The sequence below is a fragment of the Oryzias melastigma genome, linkage group LG21 (assembly GCF_002922805.2).
Source record: "Oryzias melastigma strain HK-1 linkage group LG21, ASM292280v2, whole genome shotgun sequence".
NCBI lineage: Eukaryota > Metazoa > Chordata > Actinopteri > Beloniformes > Adrianichthyidae > Oryzias > Oryzias melastigma.
This window is the reverse complement of record NC_050532.1, coordinates 1806058-1820857: the sequence shown is the minus strand read 5'-3', so window position 1 is coordinate 1820857 and position 14800 is coordinate 1806058. Positions and strand designations below refer to the sequence as shown.

At 37.3% G+C, this 14800-nt stretch overlaps 1 protein-coding gene across 1 annotated transcript in view; it reads right to left on the bottom strand.

Annotated features, from left to right (window-relative positions):
- dgkh (diacylglycerol kinase, eta) overlaps positions 1-13887 on the bottom strand; it is an 81473-nt gene extending 67586 nt beyond the window's left edge. The window contains exons 1-2 of the mRNA XM_036209763.1: positions 13605-13887; positions 12700-12858 (exon numbers count right to left, since the gene is read on the bottom strand). Of these exons, the coding sequence (XP_036065656.1) occupies positions 12700-12858; positions 13605-13652 (207 nt within the window). The 5' untranslated portion in view covers positions 13653-13887. The remainder of the gene's footprint in view (positions 1-12699; positions 12859-13604) is intronic.
- Positions 13888-14800: the final 913 nt, after the last annotated feature.

The window sequence follows — 14800 nt, the reverse complement described above, 5'->3', positions numbered from 1 at the left end:
TAAAGCTGTAGGATCTTATACTCTGATTGCTTTCAGCAATCAGACAAATATTACAAGCCATGATGAATTAGAGTAGTTTTATTTTATTAACTGTGTTATATGTGACAAAATGGAAAATAAAAACATAGGAAGAGCCTAAAAACATGCTTGAAAATTACGGAAAAAGTAGGAATTTGAGAAGAAAGAATTCCTAAAAAAAATAAAGGTATTGGAGACTTGGCCTTTGGTCCATCCATTCCTGGGACATGAGACTTTATCCAGGGACCAATGACACTCAGAAAAATGCAACATATTGAAAATCATGTAAATACTTTAGCTTGGGTGAAAATCACTGGGCGATAATGCTCTGGGGATAATACTCCAGGATCCAGCTGCACCCAATGATCAATCAATGGGGTCAGGAGAGAGTGCAGGGATGGCAAGACATGAGAGGAAAAGACCCACTAGATCCTGACAGTCTGTTCTACTCTTCAAGACCCACTTAGGTCATCATTTGATCTATTGTAAAAGCGTTCCCAGTGGTCTTTTAATTATGATTGTGACGTTTTTAGTCCAAAACAAAAAAACTGTGTCGTTTTCTAGGATATAGCTTCTGTAAAGAGAAAGTAGCTCATTAGAAATTCACCTCTGAGTTGTGGAGCTGAAGTGGAGCAACCCCGGCCCCCTTCCCCTTCCTTTTACTGAGAGCTCTCTGTTTACAGTCTCTCAGAGCCCCAAGCTAACATGGTACAATTTTGGAGCTATCCAGCCGTACAGTTTAGATCTATATACAGGCTCAGGTGAGGAGAACAAAGACATACATGTTTTTGTTCTCCTCATTCACCACGATTTGATTAAAGATGTATTCAGAAAGACAATTAAAAGCTTCATTTTCTTTAAACATGTCCTCCATCATGAGAAAAATGCTACAAGAACATGTTGAAAACAAAAAAAACACACATTTTCCCATCGCAGAAGGTCCTTAACTTTGGATCATACTGTAGTAAATAAAGTCATTAGACTACAGAACTACAAAAAAGGCTCTCCAAACTAACTTAGATTAAACAGCTGTTGTCTTATGGATTGTAAACAGAATCATATAAAGTTTTCTGATCCATTCCTGCACCTACATTCAGCAGGTTATTAGCCTAGATTAAAACAAATCTGAATTACTAAATTTGTAGTTTGATTTTACTTTGACCCTACTCTGCTATCAAATTACTGACTAAATATTCTGACCAATTTCTTTATTTTACAAAAACATCAAGATAAATATCTAAATTCATATAAAGAGACAGAAAAAAAGGTATCCTATTAATAATAGAATCCTAGCTAAATATGTTTGTAACCATTATATTGAGTATTTTGCAGCACCTAATCTAAAGTGTTACCGTTTTCACTAATACATGCACGGCAGTGGCTCAGGTGGTAGAGCGGGTCGGCCAATGATCGAAGGATAGGCGGTTCGATTCCGGCTCCCACCAGCCAAGTGTCGTTGTGTCCTTGAGCAAGGCACTTAACCCAGTGTGGCTCCACTGGTGTGTGAATGCGTATGAATGTTCCGGTGATGGTCAGAGGGGCCGTTGGCGCGTACTGGCAGCCATGCCTCTGTCAGCCTGCCCCAGGGCAGCTGTGGCTACAGTAGTAGCTTACCATCACCAAGTATGAATGAGGTGTAAATGAATAATGGATACACAATGTAAGTGCTTTGAGCGTCTGGAAAAGCACAGATAAATCCAACCCATTATTATTATTATTATTTTTGCTCGCCGTTCTAGTAATCATTTTGGCCCCACAGGGTGAGATCTTGTGGGGAGCCCCAGATGGAAGGAGATCATCAGTGATCTCGTATGTCTTCCATTTCCTGATAATTGATTTATTCACACCAAGCTGCTTTTCTGGTGCAGATTCAGTCTTTCCATGTGGTGTAGGTCAACAATTTAGTTTCTGGTGTCCTTAGACAGCTCTTTGGTGGAGTTTGTAGTGGGACTGTAAGAGGTTGTGGACAGATGTCGTTTATAAAGATAACGAGTTCAAACAGGTGCCATTAATACAGGTAACAAGTGGAGGACAGAGGATCCTCTTACAGAGGAAGTTACAGGTCTGTGAGAGATAGAAATCTTGATTGTTCGTAGGTGAATAAATATTTATTTTCCACTACAAATTCTTTAAAAATCAGACAATGTGATTTTCTGGATTTTTTCCCCACTTTTCTCTCTCATAGTTGAGGTATATGATGACAATTACAGGTCTCTCTCATCTTTTTAAGTGGAAGAACTTGCACAATTGGTTGTTGACTAAATACTGTTCTGCCCCAATGTATGCTTTTTAATACAATGAAAACTGAAACTAAAATGTTGCAGTCTCGGGGATACAGAAAATCCATTCTAAATAGTAAGGTATTTTCCTACAGAAATGTTAACTTATTTGGTGCGTTTTTCATTCAAGGTGATGCTAAATTCAAAGGTAACCAAACAGGGAAGTTGGAGGCTGACTCCGCCCACAGCCGAAATGTGAAAATCAAGTCAGAGGGGTGGAGCTGGAGAACAGGACCGTTATCATTACTGGAGCTGCAGATAATGATGTGAGATTTCTGAAATGACAAAGGGCTAAAACGGTTTGGCCAATCACGAAATTCAAATGTAATACCTTGTTTCAACCTGTAGGGGGCGGTTATTGACTATATTTTCAAAAATTAAACAAGTTTATTTTAACTTGACAAAATTTGACAGCACTTGATTTAGAGTTTGGTTACCCTTTAAGTGGAGTCCTGGATTTGGTAATACGGGGTTCAATCAAAATCACAAATTAAATAAATTTGAAAACGAGGTCAACTAAAAATAACAGAGTAAAATTAACAGTGAACATAGAACGAGACATAAAATCAAACTGACGTAAGAATAAAAAAACAAACCAAAGTGAGGTCTATATACTGACCAATGACATAAAGATCGTATCAAGATTATCAGATTATCAAGATCTTGAATAAATGCACATTTAAATCATTATTTTAAAAATATGCATATTCAATCAAAAGAAAATAATAAGTAAGCAGTTTCCAATGGTGGGTATTTCCTTTTCTGCATGAGAAGCAGCTCTACTCTCCACCACACCTTTACACCAGGAAGAACCACGCAGGTAAGGAGACAGAAAGTTCAACTCCACACGTAATTTAAAGGAAAGGAAATTGAAGAAATTAATAATTAACACACAAAAGACATGTTTGCTGCATAAAAATGCTGTTCTAAATCAACAAACTGTGCTTGTATCTGCTCTGTGTTGCTGAGGAGCCATGGCTGTAACGGAAAATAACAAAATATGGGAACAATGTGGGAGAGGGAGCAGCTTTTATTGTGTGGCGGTGGACAGAGAGCAACCACCTGACCACGAAAGGCTTCGCCAGAAAAACAAAGATATCTGAAACAGGATTTTACTCTGATTAACTGGGTCTTTCAGGAAAAATGCTGCAGCATTAAATGAATACACAGAGTATTTGGGCTTTTCGAATATTTGAGCCAGCCTGTTTAAAGTTAAACCCTTTGAATATTTTAAACTTTACTCCTTCTGTTCAGCTGGACGGGAGTTTCATTTGGTTCCTCCTCGGTCTCTGTGTAGTTCCTTTCTTTGCTTTCTTCCTGTTGCCAAGTAGGCCAGAAGTGATCTATAAATAGCCCACATCTTGCCTCTGCGTACCATTTCTTTCTTCAGTGAAACAGTTAAAACTGAAAGCCGGTCCTGTGCTAAAGAAAAATCTGTAAATCAGTAACCTGAAGAGCGTGTGTCTCAGACCCACACCCCACCAGGCCACTGACAGGGCGCCACGGCCACGTTCGATGAAGAACGCCACACTCCACTGAAATAAATCCAGCAGCTGCGGTTGCTGCATCAAAGCAGAGCAGGAGTTCCCTTTATGGAGACCAGGACAGACCCTCATCCTGTCTTTCATGACAGCCAGAAACAACAATAAAACTGAGTTGGAAAATGCTTTATGGTAATAGACCAGCCCCACAGTCGTACCTTAACATCCCAACACAGTTCATCATGAACCCATTACTGCTCCCTCTGTGGCTTTGCTTCATCTTCTAATTAATCGGATGTAAAATGTGTGACTTCCCACCCATTTCTTGGCTGTGTGATGATGGAACAAACAAGGAAGTCACAACTGTGCCAGGTCAAGAGGGAATCAAACTACAATCACTGATGTCAGCGATAGCTTTGCAAATACCAGCTCTGTTTGCCTTTTTACTATTGACAGAGATTGAACAAACAAAAAAATCTATTCTGCATCACATTATTTCAAAGGATGCTATGTCATCGAGAATCTAAAGCAATGAAATGCAAGCAAGTAAACCAAACCCCAGGACTCGGACCGGGTAATGGGTCATAGATCCTGGGCTGTATAGAAAGAATACACAACATATTATTGCTGTTTTTCAATCATTTGATTCAGAAATACATTTTTTAAACCACTAGATTATCTAACTGTATCTCACTCTAGAGATGTATGTCAAAACCATTGACTGTATAAGAGAACTGGACTGTGAAAATGCCTTACCTCCGGTTCCAACAAAATGAAGTCAATTCAGTTGTAATTTTTTGACAGTTCGGATTTCTATATTTGGGATCAGACGATGTTAGTAATAGGTCCGATCGGGAGTGACCTTGTTGAAAAGCCACACCCCTTCCACCGAAAGCGGAAAATCTGTCAATCAAATGTTTTGAATGTTGGAGGTGGGGCCAGGGGGCACCAGATACTTTTACTAAGGCATCTGATTGGTCAGTTTATAACTTGAATGACTTGTGATTAAGAAAATAATCAATTAAAAAAATAGGATTGTCAAGAAGATGTTAAAAAGAGACGACAGCGAAAGAATGGTTATCCTGACAAATATTTAGCTGTTTCTTTCACAATAGAAGTCTATGGGATTTTGGCCTTATGGAGCCAGCAGGTACTTCCTGTTTGGAATGCAAGGCGGGAGGGGGATAATCTGTCTAGTTCTCTATATACTGTCTACCCTTCTGTCCTTTTTATTGCAGTTTGCACAACAAAAGCCCATGCCATTAAAGGTGGTTAAGGAATTATTTTTATCATTGGTAACAAAACTGAATAAAAAATAAACAATTGGAGATGTGTCTAAATCTGGTCTAATGTAGCAAAAAATGATAAATATTCATTTTTTTAAGTGGAATACATACCGAATTCAGTTTTATAGTATATCACAATGACCATCATAGTAAAATCTGCTTTCAATGTCAGTCATCATAGGGCTTTTTTCAAAAAGATGTCAAAGGGACCTTTTAAATGCTGCATAAATAATCCAATCAAGTCAGCATTTTTGTGAAATGTTGGGATTTTTTTGGACTCTAATTACAACCGAGATTGTCTTTACTCCTTATTTACTAATTGTAAAGATTACAGAAATGAAATGGTGTTTGTGAAAGATAACAAATGTTCCAATTATTTGGATATCTAAAGTGAGAGAAAGACACAAAGCCTCTGTTTTATAAATACTTCTGATTTTTTGTTTTTACTGGAAACCAGAGTTACTTATTTGTCCTCTGGGTTTTTTTCATTGGTATGGTACAATCTGAAAGTCTGCTGGAAATGTTAGAAATATTTTTTACAAAATCAGCTTCAGATCCAAGTTCCATGAGTCAAAAGTACATGACAAAAAACAGCTTTTAAAATGTCAGAAGCAGCAGGATCTGCAACCTGGAATAACCCTCAAGAAAAGTTCAAACTCTTAAATAGAATAATGGCTGGACCCACTTTAAATAACTATAATCCAGAAGTTGTTAATACATACATTTGTTTAAAAAAATGTTAAAATGTTTTATTTTTATATGTTTTAAAATATCATATGCAGTTTATTTTGTTTTCATGTACTGTTGCGATGAACGAGTTATAATAAAAGTTTTAATCCCGATGAGTTTTAAATAAAAAAAATAAAATAAAATAAATCACTTTTTTTCAAATCGACATATTTGCAATCTGCAAAATGTTTCATCAAAATAATGGAAAATACTGGCATTGCCATTAAATTAAATAAAAAGTCAGTCCTTCTAGTTATTTTAGATGATGATTTGTTTACTTTTAAATGATTCATTTTCTTTTTTGAGTACTCCTATTTGTAATTAAGCAATCCTAAAGTAATTTTATTCATTTGGTCATCTTTCCTACTCCGCTTTGGAGATATCTGATAAAACTGACATTTCTTTCATGTATTTGACCTCATGAGTTGTTTTTTAAATGATTTTCAAATTAATTTACAACTTTTTCCAAGAGACTAAAAACAAAAATTTGAAAAGGTTTTATTTCCTTTAGAGGCTAAAACAATAAAATCGATTAAATCTCTTGATGATTTTTTGCATCTTTGATTTGCACTAAAACATTTTTGTCATATTATCAATTGAAAATTGGAATATTCTACAACATTAAGGTAATATATATTTGGCCAAAGGTTTATCTGCTGCATCTTCTGCATTAATGACGATAAAAACTAGATTATAATTAAAACAAAAACAGAAGAAATAAAAATACAATCTCTTCTTAGAAATGTAACAACATTTTAATGACCTGGTGGGCTACTTGATCATTTACAATATTGCAATATCTTAAAATATTTTGTCTTATAAACTTTTGGCATTAGAAATGTTTTTGCAGCAAGTTTACAGGAAAATTTTATATAATCCAATATAACTACTAGTAGACAACATTTGTCAGTGCTCAGAATCTGAACATTATGCTAAAAATGTATTCAGTCACTGTTGATTTTTGCCATTATGTTTAGTTTTTTGTGAATTCTTGAGTAATTGACGGCTAAATAAATCTACCAATAAAGTGACAGTCAATAATGTCTCTTTTCTGGTAGTGGGTAAGAATTTGGATGAATGTTTTCACCTTGTTTATTACAAAAAAGTTATTACATTTTCAATGTTGTAAATCACGAATGTGCAAACCTTGGAATACACTGCAAAAATTGGCCATTAAGAAACTCATTTTTCTTAAAGGCAGATATTCTTTTAAAATTAAAAAAAAAAATGCAATGGGGTCAGAAAAATTGTCTAATAAAATACAATTATTACAAAAAAAAATCTAGTCACTAAGACATGTTTTCTCAAATTAAGATTGTTTTGTTATTGAAAATGTTTCTTGATAAGCTTATTTCTCTTAAAACAAGGGTCTTTTTAATTTCTTGAGATTCTGCTTTTGTGGTGAAAGAACTTCCAAAGTAAACTTTTCCAATGGATTAGAATGTCTTTATCAGAAGACTGACAGTAGAAATTTGTTTTAACATCCAAAACACATAAAAATCCTTTAAATAAGAATGACGTAGAAGCAATAGCAGCACAGACGTTCATCACACTAAGAATAATTATATTTAGGAATAAATTTAGATTTTTTTCTTTACTGAAACGAACTGATTTCTGTGAATTTATATGCAATAATCTGCTTTAAATGTAGTGATCCCGTAACTTTGACAGTTTTGTGTACAAATGACATGCACCGTTAGTGTGATATCCGTCAAAGATTCTTTGTAAACCTTAACTCACCCAGAAAAGCAAAAACTGGAATCCATTAGTGAAAATGTTTGACCTTTGAGCCCAGAGACAACTCTGACTGGAAAACTGCCTGGATACGTCCAGCCATAAGGGCTGGGGATTACCATGGAAACACTCCTGCCACTCGACACAGTATGTCACTGCAGCCAGAAATGTAACCTGATGCTGTTCAAAGCAGCAGCCATGTATACTACATCTGTGACCAAACATTGAGTGAGCTCATTGTAGATGAACAGAAAAGCTCTGGAGGGTTTTTTTTTTTAGAAGCATCATCAGCCTTAATTCATTAAGTGTTGAGTTGCAAATCAAAATCCAGGGTTTTTAATAGGAAAATGTGAATAAGATTTGTTTATTTCAAAATCATCCATTTATAGAAGGCTTAAGAAAATGAAAGCTGGCGTGTAAATCTGGACTAGAAGTGTGTCAAGAATGATAAATACATAACTGGAGTTTAATTCAATAAACAAACTTAAAACGTAACATAAAAACCAAGAACTTGAAACATAATGTCTGTGCCACAAAGCTGCAGACAATCGTACATTTACAAATATTAAAAAATAAATAAATAAAAACTATGGACTAAAATAAGGGCTAAACGACAGAACTTAAACTGAAGGTACACCATAAGTCAAGAGCCAAAAAAACAAGCAAAATAGTACCTAACATAACATTGTGTAACCCAAAAGCACTAAAGTGGACATATGTGCTAAAAGCCTTTGTGGAATTGAAGTGAGCATGCATCTTTATTAATCAATTAATTTTTCTCCCGAGTGACCAGCTTCACAAACATAAAACGTGCTCACCTATCCACAAATTCATTCTGCACCCAAAAAAATGTACTGTCCCACTCCTGTCATCTTTTGATCTATCTCAAAGGTCTTTTAATTTAATGTTTTGTTTTCTAGGACATAGTTTCTGCAGAGTGGCAGGAGTACATCAGAAATTTGCCTCTGACTTGTGGGCGGGGCTGTTGGTGTAGAGTAAGTCCGCCCCCACTTCCCATCTTTCATCTGTTTATGCGCTCTCCCACTAGCTTACAGCCCATCACACCCCCAACTTAACAAGACTGGTGGAAAAAACAATAATGAGCAATATTGGAGCTAACCAGCCGTACTCTTTAGATACCAGCTCAGACGAGGAAAACAAAGACGTACATGGATCTATAGCCTTGTTTCCACTGGGTTGTCCGATATGGTACGGTCCGGTATTCTGAGCATTTCCATTGTAAAATGGGCCTTTAAACAGTACCGAACCATATCTCTTGAGGGCCCCTATCGGTTGTAGATCAATAGAAAATGGAACGGGACTGTTGGGGCGGAGCTGCTTTTGCCACCCAATTAGAAAGCACCAAAATAGCGCTAAGCTAGCATTACCGTTTTCCTCTTTACGGTGATGTTCTTCTTAGCCGTCTGCTATTTTCTTTCACACAACATTCAATTCCTGTTATACAGGAAGTACAAAAAGTAAAGCAAGAAAAAGACGAGCTGCTGGATGACCTCCATTCTTGTTGCTTTTCTAGTCGTTGCACTACAATGACACGCTAGCGTCTACACCACGCATGCACCATGAAAACAAACTGCTCAGTGGAAGCGAGGCTTAACTGAGTGGAAATACTCACCAGAATTAACTGGTCCCTACCGGACCGCTCTCTGGAAACGAGGCACATTTTTTGGAGTGGGTCTTTAAAAAACTTGTGATTCTGTATCTTTGTACCACCTCAGTTAAAGTCATCTCAGTAAAGCTAAAACCTCCAACCCATCAACACTCAAAGACCTCAAACCAGTTTGAAGCATTTACCACAATCTTAAGATCGTGACGTTTCCCTTCTGCATTTGAAACAACTCAAAGCTTCATTCTACAGATCACTCTCAGACTGGTACTGGAGCTTAGAAACATCAGGAATCATCTACCATTCTAAAGACTACAGTCCAGAGGATCTGGCAGTATCGTGTGAATCTTTATTTTTCACCAGAGCATCCTGTGTGTGCAAAGGTTTCAATGTCTACAGTCACCAAGTAGACCTCAGAGTCTTTTCCCCTTTAGAAAAGTTTCTTTTTGGCAGTTTTTGTAAAGACACTGATATGTTCCTTTGCCACATAGTGTGGAAACAATCACTTCATGATAAGAATATGAATAAGCCAAAGAAGTTTGTTGAAGCTTCTAGACACAGAAGAGAAGCATTAGGGCTTTAGCTCGAAACCTTGACTGTTTTTTTTTTTTTAATAAAGTGATGTTCTGCAAAAAAGACAGTCATACACACCTTCTGCACAAACACAACTGAGTGTAGTCTACCTGTCTTCAACCCCAGGGGTAGTGCTCACTGCAACACTGTTTTTAATATCCAACAGTTCTTAATATGATGCTGCTCAATTGTTGAGCATTTCTGTGAATCTCAAAACCAAGAAGTCACTGAGCTCGTTTACAAACACACAAAACCCTTGTCTGATTTCTTGTGTTATCAGATGTGTCTTGTGACCATGGAAACAGTATGTTCAGCAACCGGATGGTAAAATATCTGATTAACAAATGTAGACTGATCCATATAAGGCCAATATAACTGTTATCCACTTGTAATGCATGGTTTTACTTCTGCACATGTGCAAATGAAATGTAGGATATGAAGGTTGGTGTTGCGTATCCAAGGCAACAGAGGACTGCTGCAAAGATATGTCAATTTTGTAAATATGTTCCTGTTGGCATTAGCAAAGCTAGCACTACCTTTTGAATTTACCAAGAATTCTTAACGTTACATCACTATGAAAGTATGTTGAAATAAGGATTTGTGAAATAAATCAGATAAAGGATCAAGTATTGAAGATCTACTGATGACTGGTCAATATTATCCATTTGTTAACCAGATTTTTTTGAGGGTGAGGGTGAATAAACAGGCTCACCAAAACCTCTCTGTGAACCCATACGTTTAGTTTGGGTTTGAGATGTGGACGTTTTTTTGAGGTGTACATTAACACACATGAAAAAACAAATTACACATGGTTTTGTGGAGTGCGAGAGGACCCTTTTGAAGGCCTTACAACAGCCTGTAGTGCTGCAACCATGAAAAGGATTCTCTGACTAGATGTGAATCGTAAAATTTTAACAATATCCATCTATTTAGTTTACAATACCCTCTTCATTTTAGGTTGTAAGGAGCATACTTTATTTGAAGATATGAGCTTTCTGAACTTGAATGAGAATTCAATCATCTTTAAAGTGCATGACAGTGGCTGTTTTAGGTCTGTAAACAAAACCAAAGCTATTTAACTTAAAAATTCTGAAAATTAACATAATTCAGATTCTCTGGAAATCCAATGCTTCATGTTTTCTGTGCTTTACTGCTAAAACATCCCTGCCTTTATTTACAATCACCTTCAGAGCTCTAAAAAACATGTTGCATCATATGTTCTTAAAGTCCCACTTCAATCATCTTTTGATCTTTTATAAAATCATTCGTAAAGGTCTTCTAATTAAAAATCACATAACCTGTGTCATTTTCTATGGCATAGTTTCTCCAGAGTGACAAGAGTTCATCAGAAATTCCCCTCTGAGTTGTGGATGGGACAGTTGGCAGGAAGTAAGCCCGCCCCCATTTCCCAAAATCCTTTTGCTTACACACTCCTGCTGGCCTGTGGCCCGCTCATTGTAGTTTCTATGTCACAAGTAAAGGCGTTTTCAGACAGAATTTTTTCGTCTGGTCCTGATTCACAACGACTTAAATGCAGAAACACTCGGAAACGCAATTTTAATCGTAATTTTGTTTGTACGTGTCGTCCATCATCAGAAAAATACAACAAAAACGTGTTAAAAAAGACCAAAAACACAGTTTTCATTGGAGTGGGTATACAGGCAGGATATGCAGGATAGTGATCCCCTGGGACTGTCCTTAGAAATAATTGCTCTATAATGACTATAGCAGTTTACTCAACTCAATTTACCTTGTCAATTTTTCTAATCTTTTTGGATAATTTAGAGTTTAGCTTCTATTTTAGCAAAATGCTAACGGTTTTAACTAATTTAGCTTACTAAGGAGTTTTCGGTTATTTTGGAGTTTAGCTAGTATTTAATCAGTGTGTTAGCTTTTAGGCTAATTCGGCATCTACTGAAGTTTTTTAGGCTAATTTAGTGTTTAGCTCCTATTTTTGCAACAGGATAACATTTTTGACTAATTAAGTTTACTGAGTAAATATTTTTGCAAAACTGCCACGTATTAGGGATTTTTAAGCAATTTTACTACATATTTTTCAGAAAATTAGGTCAACTTCAATCCTATTTCATAGTTCTTTAACAAAATTTCCAGTTTTTTTGTAAATTTAACATTTTTCAAATAGCTTTTGCATTAATCCCTGCAGCAATTAAAGTCAATTGCATCACTATTTTCAGCAAAAAGCTTCAGAATTTTCAGCAACTACTTTCAGCAAAAAGCATTCAAACAACCATTATTGAAGGTAATCCAACTTTTCTAGTTTCATCTTTAATACTAGAAACTAACGAAGGACAGAGACTGCACGATTTATTAAAAGTGTAATAAACTATCATCTTCATTATCTATTTTTAGTTAGTTTAAAGCTAATGATGGTTAAGATGTGTGCTTTACATCCACTTTGCACATGAGCCGATTAGTCGACTAATCGGAAAAAAATAATCAATGAGTCGACTATTAAAATAATCATTTGTGCCAGCCCTATTTCAAATGTACCAACATCACAACAGTTCTCTTAAAAAACAAAACAGCTGCATCTGCTTTGGTGTGACACTTGATAGAGATGGAAATTCAAGACTCTAAGTGTTCATATGCAACAGGGAAGCCAAGTTCTCTCAGTGCAATGAGATTGTCGTCTACCCTTTGCCGGCATATATAAATAAATATACAAAAATAGAAGAAATATAAAAAACGGAGGATGAAATAAAAGCAGAAATGCAATACGTTAAGAGTAACCTGATGTTCATGGTGGAGAATGAGAAACCTTGTGTGGCTGAATAAATCTGAGCAACAGGTTTGTCTAATAATAGAGTGAAGCATCCCTGCAGTGTCTCACTGTGTGTCCCAGTAGCAGCCTTGAAATCACAAACACAAAAGCCTCCAGTTTGCTTTTTCACTCTTTGAGCGTCACTGGAGCAAAAAGCTGCTGAACTAATGCAACAGTTGTCAGGTGGTCTTACCTTACTCCTGATCTGTCCTGAAGTTGACACTTTCCGGATGAGTTTCTGGGGGCCTTCCTGCTCCGCCTCGCTGTCGGAGGACTCGTCCACAGCGCCGGAGCCGGTGACTGCGCCCGCGGGGTGGGTATGGATCTCCACCGTGGGGCCCTTCTCCGGCTCCTGTCGTGGGGGCGAACCAAGCAGCAGCAGCAGAATTAGCTGTGGCCCTTCCTCCATGTCCTCACCGTTCCTCCTGGTCTCTATGGTAAAGAGGGTTTCTGGAGGCGCATGCGTCTGGTTCTCCAGCTGTGCGCCAGCGGATGTTTGGCGCTACTAAACATCCATTCAAGTTGATATAGTTATTATACTATATGACTGAAAACGTATCTAATAGAAGACATTTACGAATGCAGACATTTATTTAGAGGAAAGGGTTCTTCTTATAACATTTTTTTCTAAAAAATACACTTTCTCAAAATCTTTTCATCAAATTTATCTTAAAGTTGTTAGTTTAGAACATTCATGTTTCAGAATGTACACATAAAGCTACATTTTAATCCAAATCACGCACCATAAACTGATCTATGTCTCCACATTGAGTTTGAGGAGAAGAAAGAAGTCTTTGTAAAGAATGTTTATGATTTTTTTTTTTTAGTTTTTATCTTGTATTTGACCTGCCTGGTCGTCTGTCCTAAACTCTTAAGATTTTCAGAGCGATCCGTTAACAAATCACGGAAATACGCGAAGCCCCGCTTTGCGCACGAACGCGTTCGGGCAACCATTTCCCAAGAAGTGCTCCAACTTCCAGCTGGAAAAGTTGCCTGCGCGTCACCGAGTGTTTTTCTCCCTGGAAAAGCGGAGCCAGGTCGTGACAGAAGCAGAAGCGGCCTGATAGTCGCACATCCTCCGGGCTGAGTTTTACTAACCAGTTCCTCCCAGGCTGGGCTGCGGCCGTAACTGTATACATCCTCCATTGTCCAAGGCGCGCGCTCGTCCCTCCGTCCCTCCGCGCGGGGAGTCCGGCAGCGGGTTTGCGGGGATTCGTAACCCGCCTCGCCTCGCCGCCTTGGCTTTGCGCCACTCGAGAGCAATCCGTGCAAACTCGCGCAGAAACTCGGACTCGGAGGTGGAAATGTTCTCCCACCCCCCCTTCCTCTCTCCTCTGGCTCGCTTTCTTTCCTCCAACAGCCTCTGATCGGAGCTCCACGTGATAAGTGTCAAACCAGCTTTCATGCCCACGCGGCTGCGCGCGCGCGGTATGTACCAGTCTAAACCTAATGTGACTGTTCACACGTGCTTGAGTTAGAAAGGAACGCAATTCAAATCCAGCATCATTTTTAGTTAAATTTATTTCTATTTATGCAAAAAATAAAAGACTCAAATTATCAAACAAAAAGGACATCGCTGCATCTCTTGAGGCTGGTAATTGTTTTTAGTGGTGATCACATTAAAGGTCTGCATAGACCAATATGGTGTTTGGCTGGATAATCATACTTTTGTAGGGATTTGGGGGCCCTTTACCAAACCACTGACCTGGTCTATTTTCTGTGTCAGGGTCTCCTCATCGATCAGACAATGTTGGCAATTTATAAGCCTGAGGGTTTTCTGTGGGCGTCACCAAATCTAAAAAGAAATCATCTTCACCTGTCAGTGGTTGGGATAGGCTCCAGCAACAACGTGACCCTAAATATGGATTAGATGGGTTTGAAACATGGATACAAATATATCTTAACTATAGTTTTAGTTTGAGCTCTCACAATGTCACACCAAAAAGGAATTGGCTAAATTGAAATCAGGTTTTATCAAATTCAAAATCAATCCAAAGTTGAGAGAAGATCAATGTATAATTATAAATGGTATATATTCCCCTGCAAAGAGCTTCTAAGATTAAGGTTTGGTTTTCAGTACAATTCATGTGGTTTTTGTGAAGAAAACAGAAACAAAAGATCATTTATTTTTGACAGTTTTTGGGAAGATGTTTATTTCTGGTGGTCTAATAAATTCTAAGTTTCAGTAAATTTGGAAAAAGGAAATTTGTGTTGGTTTACTTTCAAGCAACAATATAATTGATATATTTTTTAATGTTTTGATTATTTTAGGAAAGTTCCATATTCATAAAAAA